This window comes from Ovis canadensis, chromosome 13, assembly GCF_042477335.2.
Source record: "Ovis canadensis isolate MfBH-ARS-UI-01 breed Bighorn chromosome 13, ARS-UI_OviCan_v2, whole genome shotgun sequence".
Classification (NCBI taxonomy): domain Eukaryota; kingdom Metazoa; phylum Chordata; class Mammalia; order Artiodactyla; family Bovidae; genus Ovis; species Ovis canadensis.
Window position 1 is genome coordinate 45112320 of NC_091257.1, and position 14481 is coordinate 45126800.

General features: G+C 40.7%; 1 protein-coding gene across 4 annotated transcripts in view; it reads right to left on the bottom strand.

Moving 5' to 3' along the window:
- MINDY3 (MINDY lysine 48 deubiquitinase 3) overlaps positions 1-12128 on the bottom strand; it is an 82259-nt gene extending 70131 nt beyond the window's left edge. Inside the window, exon 1 of one of the 4 annotated variants that reach the window (XM_069547572.1) lies at positions 11413-12128. In XM_069547572.1, coding sequence (XP_069403673.1) covers positions 11413-11506 — 94 coding nt within the window. In that variant the 5' untranslated portion in view covers positions 11507-12128. The remainder of the gene's footprint in view (positions 1-11412) is intronic. The other 3 variants (XM_069547574.1, XM_069547573.1, XM_069547575.1) reach the window with 3 other exon arrangements.
- Positions 12129-14481: the final 2353 nt, after the last annotated feature.

Here is a 14481-nt window from a genome sequence, read left to right on the forward strand (position 1 = left end):
ATTTTAGGACTCTTTAAATTAAAAAGCATTATACACACTGACAGCTTCCTTGATGGCTCAGACGGTACAGAATCTGCCCACAAAGTGGTGAGACCCCGGTATGATCTCTGAGTTGGGAAGATCCCCTGGAGGAGGATATGGCAACCCACTCCAGGATTCTTGCCTGGAGAATCCCATGGACAGAGGAGCCTGGCAGGCTACAGTCCAAGGGGTTGCAAAGAGTTGGACATGACTGAGTGGCTAAGCCCAGCACATACACACCAAACGTGCTCATACTGGCTCCATCTCAATTTAAGTATTACCAAGTCGCACTGACTGAAAGCAGCCAGGACAAGCTCCCACAGAGATCACGGCACACTGTGGAGATATTGCAGCCAAAGTCAGGAGAGGTGAGTTACAATCTGTACAACCTTCAGGAAATCATTTCCCCTCCCTAGGCCTCGGGGTACTTAGCTTTAAAACAATCATTTCCAATTCCAACATACCTAATGGTTATAATTCAGTCATTTATCCAATGAACATTTCATGACCCTCAGACACGACACCAAACATCCAGGATATACAAATGACATGCATGACAAAGTCCCTCGTCTGGAGAAGCCAACAGTCCAGATGAAGACAGACATACGAATAAATCACTAAAATAAAGGGATAAATGAGTGTTTTAACAGAAGTATGAAGAGAGTGTTGAGGAAACTGAAAGGAATGACTTTGCCTAAATCAAGTCGTAACAGGTGACTTGAAAGCTGACCTTGAATGGAACCTTAACAGAGGCAAGGGTGGGAGAATGACTTTCAGGTAAAGAAAACATCTTCAGGAAAGGAAAAAGGTGTGGTAAGAACAGGACAAGTTCATGGATCAGAGGGAAATGTCATGCAGTTGAAGAGCTGTATGGGGGCAGGATGGTGAGAAAGAAGAGATGACAGGACATTCATACTGGGAAGGGCCACATCACGACAAGTACTAATTAAAGTAGTAACACAACCATACTGGAATTTTGTTTCTTTCTTTAAAGGACCAGAATGGGGAGGAGACCATTTCAACAGACCTATAGAGACAGTGCCAGACTAATACAAACAACACTAATGTTGAGAGAAAACACTATATACAAACAGTATTTCTAAGGTAAAAATTAAGATTTGATGAATATATGCAAGTGCAGCACAGGCTGGGTACGTAAGAAATTAGATCTAACTCTGTTTCTACCTTGAGACACTCGGTAGCAAGTGAGTTAACAAATAGTATGGAGGTCGCCATTCCAGTCCACCTCTTCTCTCTTTACCTTTCAATCTCTTTCAAACAGGATTTAAACATGTACCTCCTATTTAAAAACAAAAATTCTCCTTAAGAGTCTACCAGAAGGTCCTTGTTTACCCAAAGGAGTTGAAAATTTAGCACCACCCCCCCCAACAAAAACCTGCACACACTGTTTACTGCGCCTTTCATAATTGCCACAACTTGGAAGCAGCCAAGATATCCTTCAGTAGGGGAATGGATAAATAGCACATACAGAAAATGAAATATTATTCGGTGTTTATAAAAAATAATGGCTTGCAAGCTGTGAAAAAACAAGGGGGAAAACAGTTATATGCCATATGATTCCAACTATATGACATTCTGGAAAAGGCAAAACTATGCAGAGAGTAAAAAAAGATCAGAGGCTGCCAAGGGGAGGGGAGAGGGGGATTGGGTTAACAGATAGAGCACAGAGGATTTTTACAGCAGTGAAAATACTCTATGATACTATAATGATGGATACATTCCATTATATTTTTGTCACCACCCATAGGATGTATAGAACCAAGAATAAAAACTGTGGACTTCGGGTGATAATGATGAATCAATGTAGGTTCAAAATTGTAACAAACACTCTGGTGGGAGATATTGACATTGGAGGAGGTTGTGCACGTCATGGGAGCACGAGGTATGTGGGGAAATCTCTGTATCTTGCTTGCAATTTTGCTGTGAACCTAAATAACATTGTTCTAAAAGGAAAAGTCTTATTAAAAAATCGTTTGACCATTAAAAAGAAAAATTTCCATCCAAGACTCCAAACACCACTCGCTCAAAGCATACCTAATTTCTGTATGTACTGTCTCAATTTCCTCAATTAACTCAACCCACAATAATTTGGTTTTCAACCTGTGATTGCATCAAACTCACTCTCACCAAATTCACCAATGACCCCTCAGAGAACCATCTGAAACGCTCATCAGTGACTTGTGAAAGCCTTCTGGCCCTTGGCTTTAGCGGTCCCTCTTGTTCCAGATTTTCCTTTTTTGTTTCTACTCTGTATCAATGTTGATCAGCAACTAAATGCTAATGTTCTTCAGGTCTTGGCTTTAGAGTCTCTGTTCTTTTCGTTCTACATGTTCTCCCTGTGTAACTCATCTACTCCCAAGGTTTCCATTATGGGTTATGATCAGGTAATCTCCAAACAGAGCCCTGAATGGAACTCCAGTCGCTGACAGAATCTGAATTCTTTAACATGGTCTTGTATGGTCTGGCTTCTGCCTGTGTCTCCTATCTCATCCTTTGACACTTTCCTTCTTTAGCCTCCAGGTGCACAGACTTTCTTTCAGACCATCAAATATCCATTCTCTCTCTGGTTTCTCATGCTTTGAACATGTTCCCTCCACTTGAAACACCTTCTCCAAAAAACTCCCACTTAACTTTAAGGCTTCACCTTATAAGAACTTCTTGGTTCAAGGGCCCAAAACACATCTGTATCTGCCCATCTCCATTCCATTTCTGGTTCACCTTTAGGTCCTAACCACCATCATCTTTCATCTAGAACACTGTTAGGAACTTCCAATCAGGATCCCCCTGCCCCATTTCACCCACATCCCAACTCCCAACTCACCCCTTACCTATTCACCATAAATTTACCAGAGAAACAGTCTAGAAACGGAAACCAGTTTTTCTCACAGACTGCTTAAAACATTCAAATGGTTTCTTACTGCAATTAAAATAAAATTCAAACTCCTTTTTCATTGCCTAAAAAAGACCATATATGATCTATCAATCCCAACTTCCCTCAGTTCACTCTTACCTTCATCATATACAGTGGTCTTAGTCCTCAGAACATCTTAAGATCTTTACCTGGGGCCTTGGTGCCGGCTGTTCTCTCTGCATGAAATGGTCTTTACCCTTCTCATAGCTGAATCCTTCTCATCCTAAAAGACTCAGTGGAGGTATTAACTCATCAGAGAGATGTTCCCTGACAAATCTAGCTAAGTAGATCCTTCCTACCATTCCCCAGCCCAACCAGGACTTATCATCATCTGTAATTATGTTATTGTTCATTTGTTTATTGTGTCTTGCCTTGCAAGTATCCTGCCTCTCTTATTGACCAGTTTTCCTAGTGTGTTGTTATTAATACAGTTAATACTCAATGAATACTTGCTGAAGTTTTGGGAAGAAAGATAATGGGGGTGAGCTCATTCACATCCAACTCTTTGTGAGCCCATGGACTGTAGTTCTCCAGGCTCCTCTAAGGGGTTCTTCAGGCAAGAATATTGGAGTGGGTTGCCATTTCCTTCTCCAGGGGATCTTCCCGACCCAGGGATCAAACCCACGTCTCCTGTGTCTCTTGCATTGGCAGGTGGATTCTTTTCCACTGAGCCATCTGGGAAGCCTGATAATGGAGATTTTTGTTTCTCAATTCAGTCTCTAAAATGTGGTGGGGGCGGATATGGGTCTGGAGCTCATGGCAGGGATGAAGATTAAAGATAGCAACTTGCATCACCCTAAACATGGCAGTTAAAGTGAATGAGAACACAGAACAAAGATAATGAAGGCAGTTAACATAAAAAAAAAAAAGAAAGAAAGAAACAAGCCGATGCTGAGTCAGCAAAGACGACTGACAAAGACTTGAAAGGTAAGAGAAAAAACACAGTGAGGCCCCAAAAAGGAAAAGCAGGCAGTCACCTGTTTCAAATGCTGAGTGGAATAAAAACATACATGAAAACGCTGGATTAAGCATGTCATCACTGGGAATACTAAAAAAAGCAAACTTAGAATACTAGGAAGAGCAGTCAAATTTTAGAGGGTTGAGGTGTGATTCAGAACACAAGCAGAAGGAGAGACTGCAAACTATGTTAAACAAGTGAAGGGACAAAGGATGACAACTTGAAGGGTAGCTGGATAAAGAATTATTATTTTATAGAACAAAGGGCATGAGTTTCCAAGAAGGAAAAGAGTGATCAAATGGAAAAAGAGAAAGTTAAAGGACGCTGAGTTCTGAGAAAGCTGAGATGGTACAGAGTGGCGGTGGACTAGATAAAGAGGTTCTCAAAGTGTGGTCTACCGAACCCTGGAAATTTTAGTGACCTTTTAGGGAACCTGCTAGAGGTGAAAATCATTTTTACTATAATACAGAGATATCTGCCCTTTTCTCGGTTTGATATTCACAGTGATGGTACAAAACAAAAAGTGGATTACGTTACTGGTGCCTTAGCACACATCAAGGCAATGCCATTAAGCTATACCAGCAGTCACTGTACTAGGAAACACCCTGATATGCTCTCAAACAAACAGAAAAAGCCAATTTAACTTAAGAAAGCTCTTGCTAATGCTAATCTTATTAAATCTTGACTTTGAATACAAAGTACTTAAAAAAAAATTGTATGACGTAACGGCAACTACCTATGAAGCACCCCTGCCACGCACCCTGTACAGGTAGGTAGCTCAAAGAAAAGCAGATGTGCCATTTTTTGAACTGTGAGCTGAACTAACAGCTTGTCTGTGAATGTTATTTTTACTTTGAAGAGCTAGTAACAAACTATGATTATTTAGACTTTTTCTCAGAAGTAAATGTAGTGAGCCTGATAATTCAAGGAAAAAAAAAACTGACAGTACTTTTGCCAGCAATAAAATTTCAAGCTTTCAAGTGATTAACTAAAATTCTGGAAAACTCAGGGCCACCACTGTGAGCTTGAAGCTTCCCAATACTCAAAGAGATTTTTCTGACAGGATCAGTGAGATAATAATAAATATGACTTTCAGTTCAGTTCAGTTGAGTTCAGTCGCTCAGTCGTGTCCTACTCTTTGTGACCCCATGAATGCAGCACGCCAAGCCTCCCTGTCCATCACCAACTCCCAGAGTTCACTCAAATTCACGTCCATCGAGTCGGTGATGCCATCCAGCCATCTCATCCTTGGTCGTCCCCTTCTCCTCCTGCCCCCAACCCCTCCCAGCATCAGAGTTTTTTCCAATGAGTCAACTCTTCACATGAGGTGGCCAAAGTACTGGAGCTTCAGCTTTAGCATCATTCCTTCCAAAGAAATCCCAGGGCTGATCTCCTTCAGAATGGACTGGTTGGATCTCCTTGCAGTCCAAGGGACTCTCTAGAGTCTTCTAGATATTGTTTAATAATATGTGTTAACATTTGGAAGATTTGCATAAACCAGCAGACCAATAATTTCCAAACAACAAATGGTTACAAATTAATTCACAGGTAGAAGATCCACTCAAAGTACAAGACAAACCAATGGATTTCAATTTAATACAGTACAAAATGTTCATCAATGTGGCTTCAGATTTCATATCTCAACTAACCTCTAAGAAGCTACCATTTGCTGAGTTTCAGTGTAGTATCAAAGAAGAATATCCACAATTATTTGAAAATGCTATTATGATACTCCTATATTACCAATTGCTTAAATGTATGAAGATGGATTTTCTGCATACACTTCAACCAAAACAACAGACTGAATGTAACAGGCTGGAGAAGCAAGTGAGAGAATCCAGCTATCTTCTAATGAGCTAGACACTGAAGAGATTTTTTTAATGTAAAATAATGCCACAGGTCTCAATTTTTTTTCATAGTGAAGTCTTTAATAATTTTTAAGAGTGTAATGGGGCCCTGAGTTTATAAACTAGAGAAAATGAAAACTTTAGCAGGTTTTCAACTTAGAAATATGGGCAAAGAGGAAGTGATGTTACTGACTGAGAGCAACAGAATGAGGGGCATAGAAAACAGAATATTAATTCCAAAAAAACGTAAGAGTCGACAGGATAAAGAACTAAGAGAAATACTGAGGGCTCAGCTAAGGTTTAGTTAGTACATCTGTACTGATGCCCACCACAATTTGCTCCAGCAACACGCAACACTTTGGGAGAAACAGAATAGAGGACAGGCTAAATGTAGGCTAAAAAACAGGCATGATGGGGCAACCTTAATAAGGACAAATGAGAACTAAGGGTGCTGATGATCACATCAAGACAAGCAAAACTGAGATCCAACCTGGAAACAAGAGGTGAAGCCAAGGGACCTCTACTCTTCATCCACCTCTTTTCCTAGTGGCAAGAAAGGGTCACTGGTGTTGGGGCTAAGTGCAGAGGTGAAACTAAGCTCTTCCAAACTTTCAGGGTATGTGATAAATAAGTTTCAGTAATGGATTCTTGCCTTTCTTAAAATCACTGATAATGTAATTCAATTTTCAAGGTCCATGGGTGGGGCTTTTAGACTGAAATACATTATGATGAGTTGCTTTCATACTTTAGAGATAAAAACCCCAGGGAGAGAATTCTAGACAGATATGCTTTATACCAAATTCTGTTTAATTGCAGCATATATGCTTGAGGGTGTTATCTGATAATGAACAAAGGCTCTTACAGCTTAAAATGTAGTAAAAGTCAAATAAATGGAAATGAACTTTTCTGTCCTAAAACAGGACTATGCTATGTAGGCATCTCCTTTTATAATAAGGTTTCACTTGAGTTGGAATTTTTTAGGATACAGTTATTTTTCTTGTCAAGTGTTCTCATATTTGTATTATTTCCTAGTTTTAAGAGGAATTGACTTATCACAAAATGACTGCTTTACTAATTAGATCTGAAATTAGCCATCTAACTTAGCATCTGATCCTAAGCATATGATTTTGTATCACACTGGACAGCACTAGACTAGACATAGAAGTCTTTCTCAATTTTATAGCTCATAACTAATTTAAACCTAAGCCATGAACCTCTTTGCAATTTCCTAGTCTTTTATTTTCATATGACTTACTTATTCAAACCAGTTTGACAACTATTGCCTAGTTAGTTCTAGTCTTCCATGTAAACAAAAGTCTTCATTTGTCATTATAAGTTAGATAATATTAAGTGGAATCTGAACTGAGCCTTAGTCTCCTCATCTATAAACAGGAGAATAACTACATTTATCTCTTGCTGTCTCTTGGGGTTCTTGCAAAGATTAAGCAAGATTTTCAAAAACTGTAAAGCATAATACAAATGTAAGGTATTATCATAAATATTTTGAACTTAAGATCTTTGAAATTATATGATCCATAATACTGACTTACCTTCACATCACACTTTTGGATTTTAACCCAAATTGATCCCTCAATTTTTCAAAAGTTATTTAGAATCTTTTTTTTTAATCATACAGTAAATACTGTCCTACACAGAAAGTGCAAAACTAATTTCAAACAACCACAGCTCCAAACACTCCACCTCCACCCTAAAACACACTGAACTGCAATAAACAGCAAAACTGGGTTTCTCTTCTGGCTAATCTTTAGGTGAAACAATGAAGTAACTTAAAGCTGGAAGGAACTGGGTAGAAAAAAGGAAAAGATGGGTTCTCAGAGTTTATAATGTACATCAAGGTTGACTTGTTTTTTAAATGGAGATTTGAAACACAGCCACACCCATCTTATCAAGGGCTGCTTCTGCTGCAATGCCAGACAATAAAGTCACTGGCCCTTTAAAGAAAATATTTGCCAAACACTGGCGAGACAATCAATACTGAAAAGAAAACAAAGTCTCAACCAGCCAAAATGTTTCCCTTTGTAATAAGATTAATATTTACTTTTGTTAGATCATGGTGACTCTTATTCTGGTTCTGCTGGGTTGAGGTCAACCTGACCACTTCCAACCATCTCCTCTACCACTCTCCCGGTCTAAGTCACAGTCTTTTACCCCCTGGATTACTGCAATTCTCTCTCATTTGGTCTTGTTGTCTCACTCTAGGGCTACAGTCCATCCTCAAATTTAGTAGTCAGGTCAGTCCTTTAGAAATTGTCATGTTATGTCTCTCCTTTGTTCCAAAACTCCCAATGACCTGTCATCTCATTTAGAATATAAACCAAAGTCCTTACAATGGCCTATAAAATCTTAGTGATCTGGGCCACATTGTTTCTTATATCATCTTTACTGGTGCCCTCTTCCTTCATTCTGTCTCCAGCCAAACTAACCTCCTTCCCGTTCCTTAACCAGACGTACTCTGCATTAAGTCTTTATGATGGCTATCCTCGCTGCCTGGAATATTCCTCAGATACCTGCATGACTAATGCAGTTACTTCAAGGGTCTGTTCAAACCTCATCTTAAACTGAGGCCTTTCCAGGCAACTTCACCCTATAATTCCTATTTCTTTACCTTCTAGTATATATACTATGCCATATTTGTTATTCGTCTTCCCTTGTGCCCTATCAAGTAAGTCTGGAACATTTCAGTTTGAGAGAAAGGAAGAATAAATGATATTTACAAATAATGAAGTAGAAAAAAAATTTTTTTTCCTTTAAAAAGCATTAGTGACAACTGAGCAGGAGGGAAGTAGGCAGGAGTAGGGAGTAAACGTCCAAGTTAAACAACAAAACAACTTCAAATCTTTAAATTATGTGGCTTATTGACTTTAAAATAAAAACTACAAAAAATAAAAAAATAAAAATAAAACCTCACACCAAAACCCTACTTTTCTCTCTTTTAAAAAAAAGTATTTGCAAAAGAGAATTATCTTAAACTGCCAAATGAATTTTAAAAGAACACACACACACACACAAAACCTATGTGCTACTCCTGCACTTACTGCTTTAACATATTATCTAAAGAGGCCAAATCAATTAAAGGGGGGAGAGGGAAACTCCTAAAGCTGTTTAACATATCACAGGAATTTAACAGGACCAATCAGTATAGTCTCATAAATGGAATATTCCTGGACATAGTTCTATAAATATTTACACCAAAGACCTTACATCTATAACCTGCTTCCAAAAGATAATGAGGTTACAGTTGTCAATTCAAAGCACAGCTACAGATGATGAAATAAAGCCAAAGCTGATGTCACATTACGAATGCAGTAAGTGCAGCAAAGCAGTGTCTTGTGTCATTCCCAAATCATTGCCACAGCAACCTTCAGCAATTTCTGTCTCCTCTGAGAAAGAATAAATGAATACAAAGTCAACAGAGCAAAACCAGTAACAACACCCCTCTGATTCAGAAGTGATAACTTAAAAATACATATTCGGTTGCCTTAAAACCATGATCAACTTAAAACCTTGAAGAATCAGCCACAATATAGCTGCACTCTGTAAAGAGCAAAAAGTAACCTTTTATTTTCAAATGATATTGAACACGTTTTGTTAAGGAACTTCTGACTACAAGATGGTAGAGCATTCTAATGCGCCATTTCAAAGTGATCTAATTAACAATAATTTCTTGCAACTGAGTGATCTTTGGCTTGATCTATCCTACAATTAAGCACTTTCTAAATTAAGCTATCATTTTCTGAGTGTTTATGTCAGATATCCTCACAACAAACCTGTAAGATCGGCACTAGTATTATCTGTTCTCCACAGAGAAGGAAACCGAGGTTTAAGTTAAAAAACTTGAACCCAGAACCAAAGAATGCCTATTCCAAAGACTGCTCCTGCTCCTAACCATTATTAGAACAGCCTCTGAATTCTCCTTGTATCTGCAACACAGTACTAAAATAAACGAGGCCAAATATCACCCTATTCTGTGCTATATTACTGCTTAATTAACAAAAAGTAAAACCTTTCTCAATCTTACAATCTTGTGTACTTTAGGGCTATTCATTACTAGAATAAATAAGACAAATAGGAAAATAAGTTTTAAAACAGAACTTGCAAATGTGAATGCCCATAATTTCTGAGAAGTATTAGTTAAGTGACAAAATTAGGTGTGTGAAGTGAAAAGTGAAGTCGCTCAGTCGTGTCCAACTCTATGACCCCATGGACTGTAGCCTACCAGGCTCCTCTGTCCATGGGACTTTCCAGGCAATAGTCCTAGAGTGGATTGCCATTTCCTTCTCCAGGGGATCTTTGCAGCCCAGGGACAGAACCCGGGTCTCCCAAATTGTAGACAGATGCTTTACCATCAGGGAAGTCCAAAAAGAGCCAAACTAATTACATGTCTGGTTAAAAACAGAAAGGAAAACAAGACAGAGCTGTGACTTGTAATTCACTCCCAGTTCTATCAATTCGTGCAACTTTGGCCTGGTCATTTAGCCTTCAGGACTCATTTTTCTCATTTTCAAACAAAGAGTAATGGACTAAATAACCTAACTAGCTGTTACACATTATGATTCTGTTTTTACCAGGTCTTAGAAGTATCTGAGAGGGAAGAAGACATGATTTAAACCCTAAATGTTTGTTACTAAGTAAACATTATGAAGTAAAGACATGTATCTACTATGCTAAATTTACCCCCAAATCCTTTGAGAATCAGTATTCTCTAAATACATGTTTTCATAACAAAATATTTTAATAATAGTACTAAATAGCTACTATTCATTGGCTTGTGATGTTTAACATACATACATTACCCACCCTTCTGATTTCAAAGACTATGCTGTTAACTTCACTTTCTTATCACCTTAACCAATGTGTTCGTTTCGTTTTAATATTAAAACGCACGAGACAGGGATGATTACTAGCATGAAGTGCCCAACGCAGAGCCTGGGACAGCTCTGGAATTAAATCTGTGTGTGTGTGTTTTCTATTTCACAATTATTCGTAGTATTAACAAAACTTCTTATATAATTCAAAATCCTGTCTGAATTATCAGATCGGCGCAGGAGGTTCTACGAGCCACGGAACAGATACTAAATCACCTCAAAATCAGGCATATTGGGGTGTAGAAAACACTTTGCAGCAGCGTCTTATTTTTGCACCGAGTACCACGCCTAACCGCCTAATTAAAATACAAACTGCACAATCGTTTCGTGGAATTTGCCACAGTGAGTTTCACGTGGACTTCCCTTCTCCAAAATTAGACCAAACACCAAGATGAAGCCTCGTTAGAGGGTAAAGACCCAGGAGGCCAGAGCAAGTCTTGAGAAATGGATACCAAAGGCACAGGGCACACCTTCAGTGTCACACCCTGCAGCCCGACTGCCGCCCCCTTCTCCTTTCCAGCCCAAGAGGCAGCCCAGGGAGCGGCAGGGGCACTTCGGGTCTTTAGCTGCCAGCTGGAACCATTCTCCTACCCAACCTCTACCCCCTGGAAGGGCAGGGCGTTTCTAGAAAGTCCAGTGTCAGTGCAGAGCAGGGGAACTGGGACAGACTACAGGGCACGGGAGGGGACTGGCGCGAGAGGCGTCACGGCTCGACTCTCTCGGGGCAAAAGGAAGCGGGGGCTGGAAGCCAGAGTCCAGCCGGGGTACCTTGCGTCCAGCGGCAGAAGATGGTGTCAGAGAGACCGGGGCTGCTGTTGGTGCCCCACACCAGCTCCATCAGCTCTTTAGTCAGTTCGGACATGATGGGATGCCGGCGAGCTGGTCTTGGCTTTCAGGACTCCTGCCCCGGCACATGGGGAAGGGGCGGCTTCCGAGACCAGAGTGGCGGGACGGCGGCGGTAAACGAGCTTGAAGGTCAGACGGGAGGGAGGCAAAAGGAGAGAGACCTACTTGCAGAGACCCCGCCTGTCAAGCCCGGTCGAAGCGGCAGCAAGGAGTTTCCCGTACCGGAAGTACCGGAGCCACTTCCGGCTTCTCTTTCACTGCGGACCCCACGGCCGGAGGGGCAGGCGGCACCTCCCCGGAAGCGGAAGTGGGGGTGGGGCGAGAAGAGCTGCAGGGGTCTCTTCAGGCCTTTCTGAACTCAGTGCAAGGGGACTGTCGTGTGGTGGCTGCTTTTGTGTTGGCAGGAGCATCGCGTCCCATGGGTGTTGGCATATTCCTCAGTTCAGTTCAGTCGCTCAGTCGTGTCCGACTCTGCGACCCCATGAATCGCAGCACGCCAGGCCTCCCTGTCCATCACCAACTCCCGGAGTTCACTCAGACTCGCGTCCATCAAGTCCGTGATGCCATCCAGCCATCTCATCCTCTGTCGTCCCCTTCTCCTCCTGCCCCCAATCCCTCCCAGCATCAAAGTCTTTTCCAATGAGTCAGCTCTTCGCATGAGGTGACCAAAGTACTGGAGCTTGTAGAATACCTCTTTCTCCGCACTGCTTTGGGCTTAGCCGTAGGACCCCAGGCCCAAGCCCTGGACTCGAAACATAACCTATAACCTTAAAATTTATAATATTAATTTTGCCAAACTACAGCTTTAAAAGTATGGTTGAGTCTCCTTGAGGAAACATTCATGTCTGTGCCCATAAATTGAAGGCTCTCAATCTCTTGGTAAGTCACATAAACCAACTATCAACGTAACTGAAGAATGTGACCGAATGAATGTTAGAAATGCCTGACCCAAGCGTAACGCAGAATTACAAAGCTCTTTACAGGAAAACAGATTCAAAGCTGCCCGTTGGTAAATGGTAGAGCAATTTTACCTGCAATTTTGAAGACTGTAGGTTGTATGGGCAACACGTGAGCTTAAAGATCGGGTTTCAATCATTGACAAGCATTCAGTTAAATTTAGTGGCTTCTCTGAGTTGGTGATGCATAGGGAATCTTGGTATGCTGCAGTCCATGGGGGTCACAGAGTTGGACACGACTGAGCATCTGAACTGAATTGAACTGAAAAATTTCTGTTTGTGACACTTACAAAGAAGAAAACTTATTCTGGCCGAATTTGGAAAACAAATAGGCAAAAATCTGTTGGGCTCCTTCCAGGCAGCAAATAACAGAGTTTGTTAATTTATACTCTATTTTTGATTTAAGCAACCTTTGCTGTTGTTAAAAGGAATTGCTCAAAGTACCTGAACCCTATCCATAGCCTTCTTCCCAATATTTATTCCTTGTGAAATATCCTTTATCCTGTTTTTCAAACAAAATCTTATTCATTCTTCAAGATGTATGTTGACTTAAAAAATACAGCCTAATAATTCAAAGTTTTGTTTTTTTTTTTAATTCAGTGAGAATTTTTAGGACTTTAAGTCTAGGAGACAGCATTTGTAGTAACCTTGAGACAACTGCTCTGAGGAGCAGAGGGGAGGAGCCAGGTTAATAGAAGTTTTGCAACAAAGGGCAGGTAGTCTGAACATCAAAAGATTATTGTTAATTAAAGGAAGCCAGATATCCCACAATCCAATATTCTTGGGCTTCACTGGTGGCTGGAATGGTAAAGGATACATCTGCAATGCAGGAGACTTCAGTTCGATCCCTGGGTGGGGAAGATTCCCCTGGAGGAGGACATTGCAACCCACTTCAGTGTTCTTGCCTGGAGAATCCCCCTGGACAGAGGAGCCTGGCAGGCTAAAGAGCTGAACACAACTGAACGACTAAGCACAGCACAGATATCCCAAGTTAAAGAAATTAGCACTTTTCTATGTACGGGAAGATGCAAGAGTCTGGGATCACTGAAATCATTTCTTTCATATATATCTCAGCTATCCTGGGCCAGTAGCCTATGTTTTTTCACATCCTGAGCTCCACTGGGGCTCACCTTAGGGAGTAGCTACAGTCCTAGTGGCTGCTAGTCCACAGGTACCCTTCTTCCTGAGTGCCCTTAGGGCTCAGGAATTCACAATGGAGTTCTATAGTCACTGATGACTGTGATATCCCTGTTTACTGATGTGGCAGGAAATACTCCATTTCTTGGTACTTCCCTGGTGGCTCAAATGGTAAAGAATCTGCCTGCAATGCAGGATCCAGGGTTGGGCTGATCCCTTGGCAAAGGAAATGGCTACCCACTCCAGTATTCTTGCCTGGGAAATTCCATGGACACAGGAGCCTGGTGGGCTACAGTCCATGGGGTCACAAAGAGTTGGACACAATTGAACAACTAACACTTCGACTTTTCACTCTACTACTCACAAAGTAGAAGTGGTACTTTGAATAAAGCGTTCTCCTGTTGTTACAATATAAAAGAAAATTTTTAGCTTCTGAGATTTCGTGAAAGTGAAGTTGCTTGGTCATGTACAACTCTTTGTGACCCTATGGACTATAGCCTATTAGCCTCCTCCATCCATGGGATTTGCCAGGCAAGAATACTGGAGTGGGTTGCCATTTTGTAACTTGCTTATGACAATCACTGTCATTTGTAATGTGCAAATAATTATTTACTCTTCTGCTGTGGTAGATGTTTAAGGAAGATGAGGACCTGTCTTATTCATAGTAACTAATAGAGAGCCTTGAACATAGCTGGATCTCAGTATTAGAATGAAACTTGCCTTTATGGAACTTGAGAATTCACTTATGGAACTTAAGAATTCAAGAAGTAAGGAAATGAGGGAAAGTACCAGTGACTGGTCCAAGTAAATGTCTATTATTTGTACAGGTGATTTATAATTTGCACAATTATTTCACTTCCTAAAAGACATAGAAGGGCCAATATTCATAGATCATGTA